This window comes from Salvelinus sp. IW2-2015, linkage group LG25 (assembly GCF_002910315.2).
Source record: "Salvelinus sp. IW2-2015 linkage group LG25, ASM291031v2, whole genome shotgun sequence".
Taxonomy (NCBI): domain Eukaryota; kingdom Metazoa; phylum Chordata; class Actinopteri; order Salmoniformes; family Salmonidae; genus Salvelinus; species Salvelinus sp. IW2-2015.
The window spans coordinates 1,172,382-1,191,887 of NC_036865.1; the positions used below are offsets into that span (position 1 = coordinate 1,172,382).

Below are 19,506 nucleotides of genomic sequence, written 5' to 3' on the forward strand. Positions count from 1 at the left end.
CACTTTTCAAGCTAATGAGCAGCCATTCTTACAACTATGAAACAGAAAGTCTGTGTTGGAACACGGTAACAGCTTCTTTTTATAACGACAAAATAAAAATACCCCAACCACCATGTTGAAATTATGAAACATCCGTAGCCTAAACATCATAAGCTTCAAGTGGCCTTGATAAATTGTTAAACTCGGCACAAAAGCAATAACGGCATTATAATGAATATAAGTTGATATGACAGCAGTCAAAAATAGTCCTATTGTCAGCTCGTGCTTATTGTGTGCATCTTCACGCAATGGCATCAGTTGGATTTCATTTAGCTGTTGACKCAATTTTCGTAGCTCACTTGCTTGACACACTTTGAGATACCTTTGTTTGGTTGTAGTGTGTAATAGTCTCCAGTTGTCTCTTCATTGTCTTCCTGTTGTCTTGTTATTCTTCAGCACTGTTGTGGAGTACAACGGCTGTGCAGATGCCTTATTTTGAGCAGAGGGAGGAAGCTCCTGTCTCTCTTTGTTCATGGTGCCAGCCAAACTTGTTTTTTTTGCAAGCAAATTATTTGCCAGTGAAGTGAAGAAATTGTCCATGGTGACATTTCTCCCCTTGCCYTGGTAAGATTCTACAAACCCTATCACCACATTCTACAACACTTGCTCACTTGCTGCCCGATGTGGATATTTTCCCAGACATTGAAAGCCGGTCAGCATGTACAATTACGCACGCTCTCACTGTGTCGCCTACTTCAAGTAGGCCAGGGTAGACTGATGAGACCACTTTGATTCGGTAGACTAATATAGGATACGTACCATTTTAAGATTAGAATTAGAARTGATCAGTAAAATAGAATGGGCCACCCTGTTCTTTTTTCACAATTGGTGATGACGTAATTATGCATTGTTCACTTCCGCTCGCTCATCAACTCACCAGTTCTCCCCCTTTCTCACCGTCGTCACTTTACTTACATTTATTTCATCTGTTATGTGTGAAATTTGTTTCGGTATAGTTTAGGTTCAGTTTTGTGGCATTTGTCGGGGTGATTATCAGCTGGGCACTGTACTTTCAACTTTTGGAAAAAGGAGCGGATCAGGCCCTACTGTTGGGAGATGGGGGGGAAATGGGGGCCTTCTTCTATACTAGTATTCTTTATTAGCCCAGCGCCTATGTTTTTTAAGGATGTGCGTATGACCACAAACTTTTCTATAGATGGTACGTCCTTTTCATACGGCACTCCAAACTGCATGACTCCATTACGCACCGCCATTTGGTTGTGGACCTGAGATGGAAAATCAAATCGAAGAGGATTTCAACCTCCGTAAGACATTTGAATTCACAACAGAAGATTATGCCCGTATTATGATGAGACTATTTGTTTGACAATCATGTTGATCCAGTTGAAACAACGGAATCACTACAAAAGAGACTGAGACACTTATGCATCTTCACGCCGTCACTTTGAGCGACKTTTTGCGCAAGAAATGGATTCCACGAGGCCTTAGAATCCAGAGGGCACCCACGATCGGCAGAGACGATGAGAACTTCTGTGACAAGTGGTGCCAAATTACGAACAAATGCTCATTTGATCTCARGGCTCTCATTATCCAGGAAATAACTGAGCGACTGGGTGGAATASGTGAGAAGATACAAGCGGGAGATCACAACTGCGCGCAGCAATAACTCACTCGGAGAAACTCCGAAATATGGAGAGCACACTGTTGAAATTCAAGACTGACCTGGAGCAGGACATCAGAGCAGGAATATTAGAAGTTAGAGCGGCACCCCAATGACTATGAACAGAATGAGGTGTATCTGTGGAGAGGGAATCCCCGGCSAGGCCSTAGACCGATGCGCATTGAKGTCAAAGCCTACCCAAAACAGGTTACCCTACCTCCACACTCGAGTGCGTCTGCTCTTGATGCATATTCGGATTAYATAAATGATTTTTTTAGGACMCAKGCGAGGGGGAAGAGGATACCCTGAATGGCCCAACACGGGTCAGCAGCACCGCGGACGTGGAAGAAGTGTTGGAGGGTCAAGAAGAACAGAGGAGCAAGGCCGCTATTGGACACGCAGTCAGAATGCCTGAGTGAAATTAACCTTTCTTCACGTCCCTTCACCACTTCGTGTGAGTTGGCCTTGAGTAAGGGTTTATCTTTCGTCCCCACTGCATCATGTAATGACTTTGACACCACAATAGAGTTTCAGAAATTCTTTCGTACATTGAGATTTAGGGAGTTCTTTTGTCCCATAAATGATGAGTCCAAATGTGGATGTGTCGAAGTATGTGTGAGACGAGTGTTCAGACTATGGGTGACAAAATAGAGAATTACATTTTCCACAGAATGTATACCCCTTTTCGAGCCAAATCCACCTTTAGTCTGCCCAGAAACCGAGATCCCTCCCTAGAAACATACTGCAGATTGGTGGAAAAAGTTGTCACAGATTTTGAGTAAGAAACGGGAAGAGTAATAATCTCCCTAAAGAACAGAGACAAGCATTGGATGTTTAAAAATGATATATGTATTCCACTTTGATGGTGCATAATGGTTAAGAATTCTCACTCAGAGACTTGTCTAGTTGAATAAAGGTTAAATCAAAATTAAACGGGCGGAGCTGTGGTGGTGGTAAACCATTATGAGTATGTGAATGAGATGCTACCAGCAGGAACATGGAGCACTCCATGTCAGTAAGTCATAATATTATAATGTTTTCTTTACGTTGCATGATACCGTTACAAGAGCTAATACTCCACTCATCCAGTGTAAGGAGTGGAGAAGCCCTATGCACAATACACCGGTCTACTCCTGGAGTAACTCCCTGTCAGAGAGATTGTGACCAAATACCTGTGATCTCTCCAGAGCACAGAAAGATAAGCTCCACTCATAATAGCATTCCTGATACACCTTGTAAACCTTCTTCACTGTGGCAGTCTGCCTGTGTGATGACATAGCATATTATCCAAGGCCAATGGTTGGATTGGATTTACTCTACTCACTCCAAAACTTATGCTCTCTCCCTGTAAATGTCTCCCAGACTTTAATTTAACCTAACATGTCCACCCCCAGTTGAGTGAGCTGGGCTGTGGAGCTCTAGAGCAGTACATTAAAAAAAAAAACCTGCCACCCTGTTTTCAGCTATCCGCAGACTATTCCCTGAGGAAGGACTCAAGTTGTTCAATGGCCTCATTTTGGCATGACAAAATAAGTTTTGTATAAACACTTTTTTGTTGTTGTAAGATTACAAAACTAACTTTTTCATAGCGTGTTTGTCACTTTGGTCTTCACATTTTTACTGACTTCTGTGGTAAGTTAAACATTAAAGACAAATACTGAGAGCTTTTGATTCAAAAGGTCTAAAATAAATGCAAGTCATGTCCAGAGTGATTTGAATTGTATTAATGTATATCAGGCAAATCACACAGGTGTCAACTAAAATATATATATATATCCCTTTTCCAGACAAGATTAAAGAATGGGACAAGTAGACAACGTGAATGTAAGTCAGTGCTTACATCTGTAGCAGTTCAAATGAATTTGAGTGGTTATACATACAATACATGTTGACAGAATGGCTGCGAGCCAGAGAGAGAGACTGTTGCTGTACTCCRAGGTAAGGCCCTTGCTTCTGGAACTACTGAAGGACCCAGTATTCATTCAGGCAGCTTGAAGAAGATCTGTGTCACCATCCGGGCCCATGTCACAGTATGCATTACATTATGTACCATTTATCACCAAAGCCTTGCTAGCATGCACTGCACATGTTGCTGAACAATTCAACTATTGTTAGTGTCATTGATTTATGTAAATTCATAAGCATTGACTGTAATACCTCTTGGGTCCTGGGGTGAAACGACTGCTGAGATGCTTTGTAAATACAGGCCCTGGTCTGTCTGCGTGCTGCTTTTTAGTGATCTAACTCCATCTGAAATGTAGCTAGCTAAGATGGTGAACTCAGACTGATGGTGGAAGTTTGGTAACATTAGCTGACTTCCCCCCCAGCAGTTTCAATCTAAATGCATTTTTATCACAGAAGACACAATTACAAAATGACTACTTGAGGCATGTTATGATGTAAAACTGTACAATGTCTGAGTGCTAAAATGATTTTTATAAGTTGGGTTATTTGAGCCCTGAATGCTGATATCAGACCGTATACCACAGGAATGACAAACATGTAATTTTACTCYTCTAATTATGTTGGTAACCAGTTTATAATAGCAATAAGGCACCTCTGGGGTTTGTGGTATACAGCCAATATAACCCTAACCCTAAGGGCTGTGTCGTGCATAAAGAATATCCGTTAGCAAGGTATATTGGCCATATACCAAAACCCCTCGGGCATTATTGATTTGTGTAACATAAAGCAGGATTATAATGTCGGCCTACTGTAAGGAGTTGACGGCTCATCTCAGTTGGCTCTGTGATCTCTCCAAATGACGCGAAAGATGGATCTCTTCATCTGAAAGTTCATTTTCTTCTATTATGAACACCCCTGAGACGACTGCCACACAGCCTGGCAAATAGATTGCGTTAATACAGATAAAGCAGGAGAAGTGAGGGAGGGTGGGAGGGAGAGAGAGATGAGGTAGTCTTTGGTTGTTTGTAGAATTACACTGGACATATGAGAAGAGAGCATTGCCCCTACGTTGTCAAAAGTCATGATTATGTATTACATACAGCATCAAAGTCAGAAGGTAGCTAGTTGAAGCTAGACACAATTAGGAATAATTCGGTAAAGGCCTATATGTGTTTATGTGCATGCAGCAGGTAACCTGGCGGTTAAGAGCTTTGTGGGCCAGTAAACGAAAGGGCGAATCACAGAGACGACTAGGTGAAACATCTCTGTGCCCTTGAGGAAGATACTTATCCCTAATTGCTCCTGTAAGTCGCTCTGGATAAGATTGTCTGCTAAATGACTAAAATGGATGCAGGTTTGCATACATCACGGTTTGGAGAAGTTGCGTATTCTTGAGTGTTATCTGGTGTGCACACTTGCTGTTACGGTGCTATTTCGGTTCAGTTATCTTTTTCCGCCACAACAGTGCTTTATGTTTAGTTTAGTTAGGAGCAGCAAGTAGCATCTAGCATTTTTTCCCCCCAGAGGGTTGCCAGTTCAAATCCCGGGTCTGACGGGGAAAATCTGGCTGAAAGTGAGCTGGCATGCCAGGGTTGCTGGTATCGAAATCCTAAATGCCGTTGCCCGCCGTTGTGCCGTTGAGCAAGGCACTTAACCTCCCCAACAACTGCTCCACAGGTGGCCAGTTTGGCAGCCCGCTGCTCCAACATCTCCAACCTGTAAATGCATGTGTGTCTTTCGGAGGGGTTGGTAAACCGGAAGTCAAATTTTAGTTGGACCTTTCGGAATTTCGGTGTTCAATTGACAGTGTTTTTTTTCTTCTTCACATACATCACAAAAACAGCAACTATACAAAACATCCTCTAAGATGGTCAGCATACTGTTTCCAAACTGTGGAATGTGTCTGGTTCATGTTTGGTTTTGTAATGTACAGAGTCTAATTGGATGTAGCTACACAGTTCAGTCCTCCAGGTTGTTATTGAGGGTGGATGTAAGGCTTTCCAACTGATGGCTATACATTTTTAGCTATACAGCAATTTGACCTAGATTATAAACATGTCTCTATTGATCACCAATATTTACAATTCCCAAAAACATAATCTTGGAGATGGATGTATATAAATTCCTAGACACAATGGACTTGCTTCCATTCAGCCACAAGAGCATTAGTGATGTTGGGCAATTAGGCCTGGCTTGCAGTCGGCGATCCAATTCATCCTAAAGGTGTTTGATGGGGTTGAGGTCAGGGCTCTATGCAGGCCAGTCAAGTTCTTCCACAACGATCTCGACAAACCATGTCTGTATTGACCTCGCTTTYTGCACAGGGGCATTGCCATTCTGAAATAAGAAAGGGCCTTCCCCAAACTGTTACCACAAAGTTAGAAGCACAGACCTAGAATGTCATTGTATACTGTAGCGTTAAGATTTCCCTTCACTGGAGCTAAGGGGCCTAGCCCGACCCATGAAAAACAGTACCAGACCATTATTCCTCCTCCACCAAATGTTACAGTTGGCACTATGTATAAGTAGCGTTCTCCTGGCATCCACCAAACCCAGATACGTCCATCAGACTGACAGATGGTGAAGCGTGATTCATCACTCCAATGGTGGCGAGCCAGCCAACGCTTGGCATTGCACATGGTGATTTTAGGTTTGTGTGTGGCTGCTTGGCCATGGAAACCCATTTAATGAAGCTCCTGACGAACAGTTATTGTGCTGATGTTTCTTCCAGAGGCAGTTTTGAACTTGGTATTGACTACATACAGACTACACTTCCGGCGCCGACAGAGATGGCCTCCTCGTTTTGCGTTCTTAGGAAACTATGTAGTATTTTGTTTTTTTWATGTATTATTTCTTGCACTGTTACTCCAGGAAATCTTAAGTCTTATTACATACAGCCGGGAGGAACTATTGGATTTAAGAGCAACGTCAACTTACCAACATTATGACCAGGAATATGACTTTACCTAAGTGGTTCCTCTGTTTGGTCCACCACCCAGGACAATGGATCGGATCCCAGCGGATCCCAGTCTTCTGGCCAGGCTCCGTAGACAGGCACATCGCCCACCGCTCCCGAGTATACTACTTGCCAATATCCAGTCTCTTGAAAACAAGGTAGACGAAATCCGAGCAAGGGTTGCCTTTCAGAGAGACATCAGAGATTGTAACGTTCTCTGTTTCACGGAAACATGGCTCACTCGGGATACGTTATCAGAGTCCGTACAGCCACCTGGTTTCTTCACGCATCGTGCCGACAAACAAACATCTCTCTGGTAAGAAGAAGTGCGGGGGTGTATGCCTTATTATTAACGAGTCGTGGTATGATCATAACATACAGGAACCCAAGTCCTTTGTTCACCTAGAATTCCTTAAAATCAAATGCCGACCGCATTATCTACCAAGAGAATTCTCTTAGATTATAATCAGTCGTGTATACCGCCCCCCCCCCCCCAAGCAGACACCTCAACGGCCCTGAAAGAACTTCACTGGACTCTGTAAACCACATCCTGAGGCTGCATTTATTGCAGCTGGGGATTTTAACAAGGCTAATCTAAAAACAAGGCTCCCTAAATTTTATCAGCATATCGAATGCGCGACCCAGGCCTGCAAAATCCTGGATTATTGTTACTCTAACTTCCGCGACGCATACAAAGCCCTCCCTCGCCCTCCTTTCGGCAAATCAGCCTATAGACAGAAACTAAAACAGAAAACGCCCGTGCTCAGGTCTGTTCAACACTGGTCCGATCAATCTGACTCCACGCTTCAAGATTGCGTCGATCACGTGGACTGGGATATGTTCCTGATAGCGTCCAACAACAACATTGATGTATACGCTGATTCGGTGAGCGAGTTTATTAGCAAGTGCATCGGTGATGTACCCACGGCAAATATTAAAACCTTCCCCAACCAGAAACCGTGGATTGATGGTAGCATTCGCGCAAAACAAAGTGCAAACCACTGCTTTTAATCAGGGCAAGGTGACCGGAAACATGACCGAATACAAACAGTGTAGCTATTCCCTCCAAGGCAATCAAACAAGCTACGCGTCAGTATAGAGACAAAGTAGAGTCGCAATTCAACGGCTCAGACACGAGAGGTATGTGACAGGATCTACAGTCAATCACGGACTACAAAAAGAAAACCAGCCCCGTTGCTGACCCCAATGTCTTGCTCCCAGACAAACTAAACAACTTCTTTGCTCGCTTTGAGGACAATACAGTGCCACTGACACGGCCCGCTACCAATGCCTGCGGGCTCTCCTTCACCGCAGCCAATGTGAGTAAAACATTTAAAAGTGTTAACCCTCGCAAGGCTGCCGGCCCAGACGGCATCCCTAGCCGTGTCCTCAGAGCATGCGCAGACCAACTGGCTGAATGCGTAGCCAGGCGCTGAAATATAACTTTGTTTTATTTTTCACCCTTGACTCTCTGCAAGTCCCACTTCTCCCACCTCCTCATTGGTTTTTAGGAGAATATACCCATGTGGGTGATTGAAAGATGGACTGAGGTCCACCCTCTATTCCAGTGGGTAGTTGTAATGCACCTTAAAGTTGGTTGCCAACCATCATATAAAGTCCACAGTGGAAGAAGACTGAAGGAGGAGAGATTACGAGAAACTAACTAGATTTCCCCTTTTATCTGTGTATTAATTGTTGGAGTAGAGAACACACAATTTTGTGTAACTCAAAATGGGTCAAAATTCTACAAACATCCAGAAAAAAAGGACGTTGTGCATTTCAGGTAAAATAACAACCTAATGTTTATGTCCCAGGACACATTACCTAGCAACAGCAAGTTAGCTAGCTAAATGTCATGAATGTTTCATGTGTTCCGAACCTGTCCCAAATTAATATAGTTGGTTCAGAGTTTGTTTTGATATTTTCAACCTGCGTGTCCTGATCGCATCTGGTGTGGATGTACAATATCAACATGCGCACATACGCGCGTGCCCCGGTCCAGTCAGTATATTAGGTTGTAGGAGCAGGTATGAACATTTTCACATATCTGTGACCAATGGTTCTCTTCTATTTCTTCATGTACATCTGTTTGCCATTTTTTCCTTAGGTTCTAAACCATCAGGTAGTTTTAATAAACTATTCCTTTGAAGTTCCTATTCAACTATCCCTTTTGAAGTTTAATAACACATTTTAATATTCATAGCTACTTTAAAGTAAATACCTGCAGTCAACTTGTGCAATACCTTAGGAGATGAAGCAGATCCCGTTTTTATTTCACTTGTCTCATTACTTTTACATTATGAAGCTTACTATATTTCCCCACAACKGTTGAGTCAGTCACAACTGTAAATGGCACAACTGGAGAAGCGGGAGCAGCTGGGTCCAGTTGTGTATTGACGGGTTGTGTTTTATTTTGAACGTTGTGTTTTTTTTTGCATCAGAGTAATCAGGGATATTCAACTATAGTTTTCKTTCACAGAAAATTAATTAGTGCAACACTGGTTATAGTTATATAGTTTATAGTTATATAAAATAGTTTCATTTTCATCAGTTGACAACAGAAGTGCAACGCTATTTGGCTGGCAGCCACGCAAGTAAATGGGCTTGCAATTAAAAAGCAAGGTATTTTTTGCAAAAAACAATGCACGGCCATAATATTTCTGTTTTTCTTAAAGTAAATCTTGCATTTTATCAGAGAAAAGTAGGCTAGCAAAACTGAGAAGTACCTGAGAGAAGTAGCTACACATCAGTCAGTGCTGTCTGCTGATAGAATGCCCGTTTGTTTATTCTCATCTGAGTGAAGTGCAACTGAAGCACAAAATTAGTTTGATGCTGAGCAGAAATTGCAATAAGAAGCAGTTTACATCTGCGTTTACAGAACGCATGAAGATATTTCTTGTTTTCTCTTTTCTTCCTGTGTGAAAAATGCTGAGTTCTACATTAACGCAGCCCCTAAGTTTAACCGAATGGGGTTTGCAGAATTAGTGGCTGAACGGACAAGGTGATGAGGCGTCATATTGTGTTAGCTTTCTGCCGTGTTTGAGAAGTCAAAGTTATTTGTACAGCTGCCGCTATCTTGATTTCCTTGCATATTTTCTCTTCTCCGTTATGGTCTGTCTTATTCCCTCCCCTCTTCTGAGCAGAGCAGGGTAGGCCCATTGCCCCATACTCCACACAGACACAGTGTGTAGCCTACACATGCTGCTTCCTTCAGACAAGCATGCATCAAAACCTCGTTCATTTGTACAATGTCTCTCTCACATTCGCTTGTAAATGTCCAAACTCACCAAAAATGACGTTCGGTAGCTCTTGCTGATATAAACTCAGCAAAAAAAGAATGTCCTCACTGTCAACTGCGTTTTATTTTCAGCAAACATTTGTTTGAACATAAGATTCAACAACTGAGACATAAACTGAACAAGTACCACAGACTTGACGAACAGAAATTAAATAATGTGTCCCTGAACAAAGGGGTGGTCAAAATCAAAAGTTACAGTCGGTATCTGGTGTGGCCACCAGCTGCCTGAAGTACTGCAGTGCATCTCCTCCTTGTGGACTGTACCAGATTTGCCAGTTCTTGCTGTGGGATGTTACCCCACTCTTCCACCAAGGCACCTGCAAGTTCCCGGACATTTCTGGTTGGAATGGCCCTCACCCTCCGATCCAACAGGTCCCAGGCGTGCTCAATGGGATTGAGATCCGGGCTCTTCGCTGGCCATGGCAGAACACTGACATTCCTGTCTTGCAGGAAATCACGCACAGAACGAGCAGTATGGCTGGAGGGTCATGTCAGGATGAGCCTGCAGGAAGGGTACCACATGAGGGAGGAGGATGTCTTCCCTGTAACGCACAGCTTTGAGTTTTCCTGCAATGACAACACGCTCAGTCCGTTGATGCTGTGACACACCGCCCCAGACCGTGACGGACRCCCCAAATCGATCCTGCTCCAGAGTACAGGCCTCGTTACGCTCATTCCTTCGACAATAAACGCAAATCCAAACATCACCCCTGGTAAGACAAAACCGCGATTCGTCAGTGAAGGGCACTTTTTGCTAGTCCTGTCTGGTCCAGCGACGGTGGGTTTGTGCCAATAGGTGACGTTGTTGCCGATGATGTCTGGTGAGGATCTGCCTTACAACAGGCCTACAAGCCCTCACTCCAGCCTCGCTCAGCCTATTACGGACAGTCTGAGCTCTGATGGAGGGATTGTGCGTTCCTGGTGTAACTCGGGCAGTTGTTGTTGCCATCCTTTACCTGTCCCGCAGGTGTGATGTTCGGATGTACCGATCCTGTGCAGGTGGTGTTACACGTGGTCTGCCACTGCGAGGAAGATCAGCTGTCCGTCCCGTCTCCCTGTAGCGCTGTCTTAGGCGTCTCACAGTACGGACATTGCAATTTATTGCCCTGGCCACATCTGCAGTACTTATGCCTCCTTGAAGCATGCCTAAGGCACATTGACGCAGATGAGCAGGGACCCTGGGCATCTTTCTTTTGGTGTTTTTCAGTAGAAAGGCCTCTTTAATGTTTTCATAACTGTGACCTTAATTGCCTACCGTCTGTAAGCTGTTAGTGTCTTAACGACCGCTCCACAGTTGTTTATGGTTCATTGAACAAGCATGGGAAACCGTGTTTAAACCCTTTACAATGAAGATCTGTGAAGTTATTTGGATTTTTAGGAATTATCTTTGAAAGATAGGGTCCTGAAAAAGGGATGTTTATTTTTTTGCTGAGTTTAAGTATAACTTTATAAGCTGGATTGTCTGTCTTTGCAACTTGTTTATTGTCGTTTGCGCTCGTTAGCATTTTTAGCTAGCAGACTCTATAAATTCGCTATTACTTGTGCTAATTTTGTTAGCATTCTGTTAATAGACACCCAATGTTGTTTTTTGCACCCCCTTGTGTATTAAGGTGTTAATACAGTATATCCCGGTATGAGAGAAGGATGATTGGTGACAGTGGGGGATAAATGTTTTCCCCTGAGTGATCTAATTCAATCATGCTCGTGTTGGCTGCGACAGTTACTGCCGCACCAATCAATCAGTCCAGACTGGGTGTACGGTAGGGCTGTGACTATACCAGTAACACAATATTTCTTCCATGGCAAACATTTAAACACGAAGCAGACGCAAGTCTTTGGTCCTGTAAAATACAGACTTATGTAACATTGTGTGCTATAGCTTGGAAAATAACTACATTTGACCTTGGATGACAAGATAATGTTTGTTTCCAACATTAGGGCTGTTTTCCTAAATAAGTTGAATCAACTTGGTGTTTGGTTTCTTTGCCACAATACTATTTTGATACTGATATCATCCCGGCCCTGGTGTCCAGGATTGATCATCGAACACAGGCCAGGATCTCCTTCCAGAGAGACTTCAGGGATTGTAACATACTCTGTTTCATGGAAACATTGCTCTCTCGGTATATACTTTATATTTTGTAGTATATATAAAGTATATATATTTTTTGCGGGTGTAGCGTAATGCTTGTGTTCCTAACTACTGCACTGTTGGAGCATCTAACAATTCACAGCAATACACACATATCTAAAAGTAAAATAATGGAATTAAGAAATATATAAATATTAGATCGAGCCATGTCAGAATGGCATTGACTAAAATACAGTAGAATAGAATACAATATATACATATGAGATGCGTAAAGCAGTATGTGTAGGCATTATTAAAGTAACTAGTGTTCCATTATTAAAGTGGCTAGTGATTCCAAGTCTATGTATATAGGGCAGCATCCTCTAAGGTGCAGGGTTGCGTAACCGGGTGGAAGCCGGCTAGTGATGGCTATTTAACAGTCTGATGGCCTTGAGATAAGCTGTTTTTCAGTCTCTCGGTCCCTGCTTTGATGCACCTGTACTGACCTCGCCTTCTGGATGATAGCGGGGTGAACAGGCAGTGGCTCGGGTGGTTGTTGTCCTTGATGATCTTTTATGCCTTCCTGTGACATCGGGTGGTGTAGGTGTCCTGGAGGGCAGGTAGTTTGCCCCCGGTGATGCGTTGTGCAGACCTCACTACCCTCTGGAGAGCCTTACGGTTGTGGGCGGAGCAGTTGCCGTACCCGGCGGTGATACAGCCCGACAGGATCTCGGGAGTCCCGACACGTTCATTACTATTGGGCAGCTGGAGATCAAATTTGAATATTGAAACAATGTTGCAAATGTCGGAGAGACAGATGGCAAAATGTATACAAATCTCTACTGTGGAAAACTAAATGTTAGTCTAAAAGAAATGTAAGAATTTGTAGATGCTTTTTATAGTGGAGATCAAGTTTATACATTGTTTTGTTGGGCTGATGAGACTAAAATGCTCAAATTGGGAAAAACGTAGAGAACCATTACCATACCAACATGGAGGCATGAATGGGCTTTAGTGATATGGTCAATTGTTTGCTGTTTCATAATGGCTGTCTTCTATTACTTGCAGATTGACCTAAGCGCCTCCTATTTCCAAAATACACATTTCTCATTACCACGTAATTTTTAGGTCCTTTTCGATAACGAGATCCTTAATTTCGGTAATGATAATAAGRTCATTCTAATCTATAGTCAATAGGTGTGCTGTGCTGGTAACTTTAATTATTTACTAGGACCACTCCTTACACCTATTGTATCGAGTTTTTGGGGGAAAACACAAGTTATTTGATTAAGTTCAGGTTGTCAAGAAATATGAGTTTATGAACCCCATTTAATTAACTTTAAGCCACATTTTGGAGTTAGTTAATTTTCCTGCTAATTGCATTTTGGAACATTCACGCTGATAGCCTAATGCTGTGTGCTCATTGCTGCACTTAAAATATTATTTCTTCACATTATTTCAACATTTTAAGCTGACGGTTCTGATCTGTTGCATCTGCCTTGTTGCTTTTAAAAGTGTTTTTTGATGTACAGTGGATGTATGAACTGTCCCAGAGTCTGTTAGGAATATGTATTTCTCACACAGAACAGCAAGCTGACCAATGCTGAACTACAAAGGCGAAACGCTGTCACTAAGAATTTGGTGAAAATATTTAGTCTGTTGTAATGGTCAGATATATTATCTGATTAATGTGGTATTTAGTTTCCTGACACAAGAACAAGCCATTTGATCAAAATATAAAATGGATTATTTTAAATGGCTGTCTAGATACCTTTTTTTGTTTGTTGTTAATGTCAAATTTTGCAGTAAAAAAAGTTTGTAGTTATTGGGTTTTGCCTTTGTAGGGCAGAATGGAATAGGTACTATTGTACTATAGATAGATAGATTGACAAACAGTGCATTCATAAAGTATTCAGACCCCTTCCCTTCCACATTTTGTTACGTTACTTAAAACTGTGACTACATGAAACTCTATTCCACATCAGGTAACTGATGCAAGCAGTAGAATCAGATTTTTTTTAAACACAGATGAAGATGCACCTTATGGAACAGCGGGGACTGTGAAGCAACACAAACATGCATACACACACATGATAACATACGCACTATACACACACACACACGTACACATGGATTTTGTGTTGTAGATACACTACCTGTGTCAGCTGTGCTAACATAAAGGCAAAAGGGTTTTCTAATGATCAATTCGTCTTTTAAAATGACAAATTTGGATTACCTACCACAATGTGCCATTGGAACACAGGAGTGATGGTTGCTGATAATGGGCCTCTGTACGCCTATGTAGATATTCCATAAAAATCAGCCGTTTCCAGCTACAATAGTCATTTGCAACAATAACAATGTCTACACTGTATTTCTGATCAATTTAATGTTATTTTTAATGGGTAAAAAAATGGCTTTTCTTTCAAAAACAAGGATATTTCTAAGTGACCCCAAACTTTTGAACGGGAGTGTATGTGGTAGTGGGGTATGGGCCGAGGGCACATACTTAGTGTGTTGTGAATTATGTAATGAATGTATTGTAATGTAATGGCCTCCATTCTTAAATTAATGAAGTTTGGAACCACCAAGACTCTTCCTAGAGCTGGCCGCCCGACCAAACTGAGCAATCGGGGGAGAAGGGGTGACCAAGAACCCGATGTTCACTCTGACAGAGCTATAGAGTTCCAGAAGGACAACTATCTCTGCAGCACTCCACCAATCAGGCCTTTATGGTAGAGTGGCCAAATGGAAGCCACTCCTCAGTGTAAGGAACATTACAGCCCGCACGGAGTTAGCCAAAAGGCACCTAAATGACTCTCACACCATGTGAAACAACATTCTCTGGTCTGATGAAACCAAGATTTAACTTTTTGGCCTGAATGAGAGAACTTCACGTCTGGAGGAAACCTAAGATGTTTGAGTTTTTTTTTTTTTTTTTTACAGGGACAGTGCACATTAATCAACGTTTCAGTTAAAGTGCCGGTTTTAGCCAGCAGGCTAATTTTCAACCACAGTCCCTGGGCAGGTTTTTAAAAACAATTACAGTAACAATACAGACAATCAGTGAGCAGTGAGCACACGCAGAGCAACATAGGACACGCAAGACGTAGCATGCAGACAGAGCAACATAGCACAAAAACCAACAAGACAAAATCCATAAAAGCAACAAAGTGTTTCCACACKTCACAAGCTACAGACAACAGGTGAAGCATGGTGGTGGCAGCATCATACTGTGGGGATCAGCGGCAGGGACTGGGTGACTAGTCAGGATCGATGGAAAGATGAACCGAGCAAAGTACAGAGAGATCCTTGAAGAAAACCTGTTCTAGAGCGCACAGGATCTCAGACTGAGGCGAAGGTTCACCTTCCAACAGGACAACGACCTTAAGCACACAGCCAAAACAACGGAGGTTTGGCTTTGGGACAAGCCTCTGAATGTTCTTAAGTGGCCGGACTTGAACCCGATCAAACACCTCTGAAGAGACCTTAAAATAGCTGTGCAGCAACACTCCCCATACCTGACAGAGCTTGAGAGGATCTGCAGAGAAGAATGGGAGAAACTCCCAAAGTACAGTTGTGCCCAGCTTGTAGCATCATCCCCAAGAAGACTCGAGGCTGTAATCGCTGCCAAAGGTGCTTCAACAAAGTACTGAGTAAAGGGTCTGCATACTTACGTAAATGTGATATTTCAGTGTTTTATCTTGAATACATTTGCAACAATTTCTAAAAAACAGTTTTTGCTTTGTCATTATGGGGTCTTCTGTGTAGATTGATGAGGAAAAATATACAATTTAACCAATTTTATAAGGCTGTAGCCTAACTATGTGAAAAGTCAAGGGGTCTAAATACTTTCCGAACAAACTGAAGGCTAGTGATTTTGCTGTTAGTTTCGTAATATCTTCAATGTGCACCTCGGAATTCGATAAGGAGGCGCACCGTTACATGCCCAATATGTCTGTCTTCACTTGTACTTCGGAGCTGCGATGCCTGTGAGAAGTACCGATCACATGACGTGCATTGGCTAATAAGTATTGAGATATCTGAGAGAGCAATGTGAATGAAAGGTGCTTCGGAGCACGGCTATTGGCAGCCAGGAGAAGGGAATTCTAACTGACCGCAAGGCATGGCTTTTCTTTAGGGGGCATTACGGCCACACAAGGGGGCCGTCGATACCGCCGGTGAATTCTAGGCCTGCCGCACACTATTGCTCCAATTTATATACATTTAGTAATTGTATTAATAATGTTTATGTGCCTCCATCAGTAACTGTTTTATTGGGGGGCAAATTCAGAAATTGATGGGAGACTTAGATGTAGAAATCTGACTTCAGGGAAGTTAGGATTTGCTCCTATTATAACTGTATACGTCTCTCTTTGTCTGTCCACAGGTACCAGTAATGGGTCAGTTCTGGTCTATAACCTCACCAGTGGTCTTCTGCACAAGGACCTGAGTGTCCACTCCTGTGAAGTCAAGTGAGTAACATCACCCACTTCCCTAGTGTGGTGTCTCAAATCAAGGACTGTCCACTCATCATTGTCCACTCATGGCTCTGCCCAAGACACCCACTGAACCATTTGATAATCACCTACTCACTTTCATCACAAAAGCCACCATTCATTTAGCCGTGATTTGCGTCTCCTCCCAACTACTTCGGTGCAAATTTAATGCGGTGTTGGCATTAGACAGGCTATTTAAGTCTAGTGGGCTCAAACTCAATAGGCTCTCCAAACATTCCATTTCATTGACCTCCACCATCAACATATATAGGACTGATGACATAGAAATCCCCTCATTCCATTCAGTAATGGCTGAATCCCAACGTCGAATTTTCAGTTTGTCTCCCATTGACATCACTGCATAACTAAGTGAAAATTAGGTGGAAGTTAGAATTAGCTTCTAAGGAAGCTGAAATAGTGTCTTGGACCACTCTTTGGCTCCTTTACCCTCAGTCCCTGTCCATCTATTGTGTATGTTAACTGTGCTAAAAAGTCACAACTCTGCAAAAAGGTCAGTTTAACTGTCAGGGAGCGAATATCAACAAAGAGCAAACTTTGCGTCACCAATTACCATTCTCTAATGAGCTCAAAACTATTTCCTGTGATTTATTAAGTGCATGATTGAATATATGTCATTCAGAAATTGATTGGGAACAAACAGCCATTCATCCTCAGATGGCCAGACACTTCTTAACACTAACTCTAGATTGTTCACACCCTCTTAAGCCAGCCCCACCCATCTCTTTAAGGATTCAAATGTGAGGTCATGTGATAAACAGTGAGTAGTGTAGTAAAGATTAAGACTAAAAGTGGTAATAGCCTACAATAAGAAAAAAATCCAGGTAACCAGAAAGTGTCCAGATGAAAATATTTTATAAATATTAGATTAAACTTACCCAGAAACACMTGTCTATATTGATGGGTCATGTGGAAGAAATGCTAAATAGTCATACTTGAGTGTAAAGATGTAATGTAAAGATACCTTAATAGAAAATGACTGAAGTCTCCAAGTAAAATACTACTTGAGTAAAAGTCTAAAAGCTTTTGGTTTTTAAAAAGTATCAAAAGTAAATGGAATGCTAAAATGTACTTAAGTATCAAAAGTGAAAGTGTTAATAATTTCAAATTCCTTATATTAAACCAGAGGGGCCAATTTTATATATTTTTTTWAATTGGTGGATAGCCAGGGGTACACCAACACTCAGACATAATTTACAAACAAAGCATTTGTGTTTAGTGAGTCTGCCAGATCAAATGCAGTAGGGATGWCCAGCGATGCTCTCTTGAAGTGTGTGAATTGGACAATTTTCCTGTCAGAATGTACTTTTGGGTGTCAGGGAAAATGTATGGAGTAAACAGTACATTATTTTCTTTCGGAATGTGGTGAAGTAAAAGTAGCCAACAAATATAAATAGTGAAGTAATGTACAGATACCCCCKAAAAAGGGGTTAAGTAGTACTTTACTCCACTGCCCAGATGCCTTCACACCAGTACATTAGCATATTTGATATACTGTTACACACGCACTTAACTTATGTATGGAATACTATGTGATAAGGCCATGCAACCTGAGTTGAAACCTGAGTGAGGTGCTGCTGGGTTCTGAGAATATGAAAATAGACTTATTCATGTCACCGATGGAGTGCTAAGGTGTAGAGGGTCTACACCAGAAGTTAAGGGTTATAGGAGGAAGGTATATAGTGTGTGCAACTAAACTTGGAATGTGTTGAGTGCAGGGAAGCGATTTACATGTGGCAGGCATTGATAAGGGGAGACAGGTGGCGATCTTAGAAACTAACAATGTCACTGAGGGAGTGAGGGTAATGTATAACTTTTACATGATGCCAGGATATGTTATTGTTAGCCATCGGGGATCCTCTGGGAGGAGAAGAGACACAGTCTGGTATCAATAACCATGACAGCCTTGAGTTGGGGAGGAGTGAGCACTTTGGGGTAGAGGTCAGGACTGACGAAGTGAGGAAGAACAGTTATCACTAAGGTTCTGTCTAGCAACAGAGATGCATTGGCTGTTCAGTTGTGGAGGAGGAGACTCAGCCTAGGAGAAAGGGTTAAATATCAGTGCTTGTGTGAAATGTCGATTGTCTGTATCGACCATTTGGAAGAATTAAACTTGGTTAAGTTTTTTTAATTTAATTTTTAATTTCACCTTTATTTAACCAGGTAGGCAAGTTGAGAACAAGTTGTCATTTACAATTGTGACCTGGCCAAGATAAAGCAAAGCAGTTCGACACATACAACAACACAGAGTTACACATGGAGTAAAACAAACATACAGTCAATAATACAGTAGAAAACTAAGTCTATATACAATGTGAGCAAATGAGGTGAGATAAGGGAGGTAAAGGCAAAACAAGGCCATGGTGGCGAAGTATATACAATATAGCAAGTAAAACACTGGAATGGTAGATTCGCAGTGGAAGAATGTGTAAAGTAGAAATATAAATAATGGGGTGCAAAGYAGCAAAATAAATAAATACAGTAGGGGAAGAGGTAGTTGTTTGGGCTAAATTATAGATGGGCTATGTACAGGTGCAGTAATCCGTGAGCTGCTCTGACAGCTGGTGCTTAAAGCTAGTGGGGGAGATAAGTATTTCCAGTTTCAGAGATTTTTGTAGTTCGTTCCAGTCATTGGCAGCAGAGAACTGGAAGGAGAGGCGGCCAACGGAGGAATTGGCTTTGGGGGTGACCAGAGATATACCTGCTGAAGCGCGTGCTACAGGTGGGTGCTGCTATGGTGACCAGCGAGCTGAGATAAGGGGGGACTTTACCTAGCAGGGTCTTGTAGATGACCTGGAGCCAGTGAGTTTGGCGACGCGTATGAAGCGAGGGCCAGCCAACGAGAGCTTACAGGTCGCAGTGGTGGGTAGTATATGGGGCTTTGGTGACAAAACGGATGGCACTGTGATAGACTGCATCCAATTTATTGTGTAGGGTATTGGAGGCTATTTTGTAAATGACATCGCCGAAGTCAAGGATTTGTAGGATGGTCAGTTTTACAAGGGTATGTTTGGCAGCATGAGTGAAGGATGCTTTGTTGCGGAATAGGAAGCCAATTCTAGATTTAACTTTGGATTAGAGATGTTTGATGTGAGTCTG

General features: G+C 42.3%; 1 protein-coding gene across 1 annotated transcript in view; it reads left to right on the top strand.

Annotated features, from left to right (window-relative positions):
• The window catches only part of wdr11 (WD repeat domain 11), a 142,131-nt gene that overhangs the window by 56,937 nt on the left and 65,688 nt on the right, over positions 1 to 19,506 (top strand). Inside the window, exon 11 of the mRNA XM_023970051.2 lies at positions 16,281 to 16,365. Within this exon, the coding sequence (XP_023825819.1) occupies positions 16,281 to 16,365 (85 nt within the window). The remainder of the gene's footprint in view (positions 1 to 16,280; positions 16,366 to 19,506) is intronic.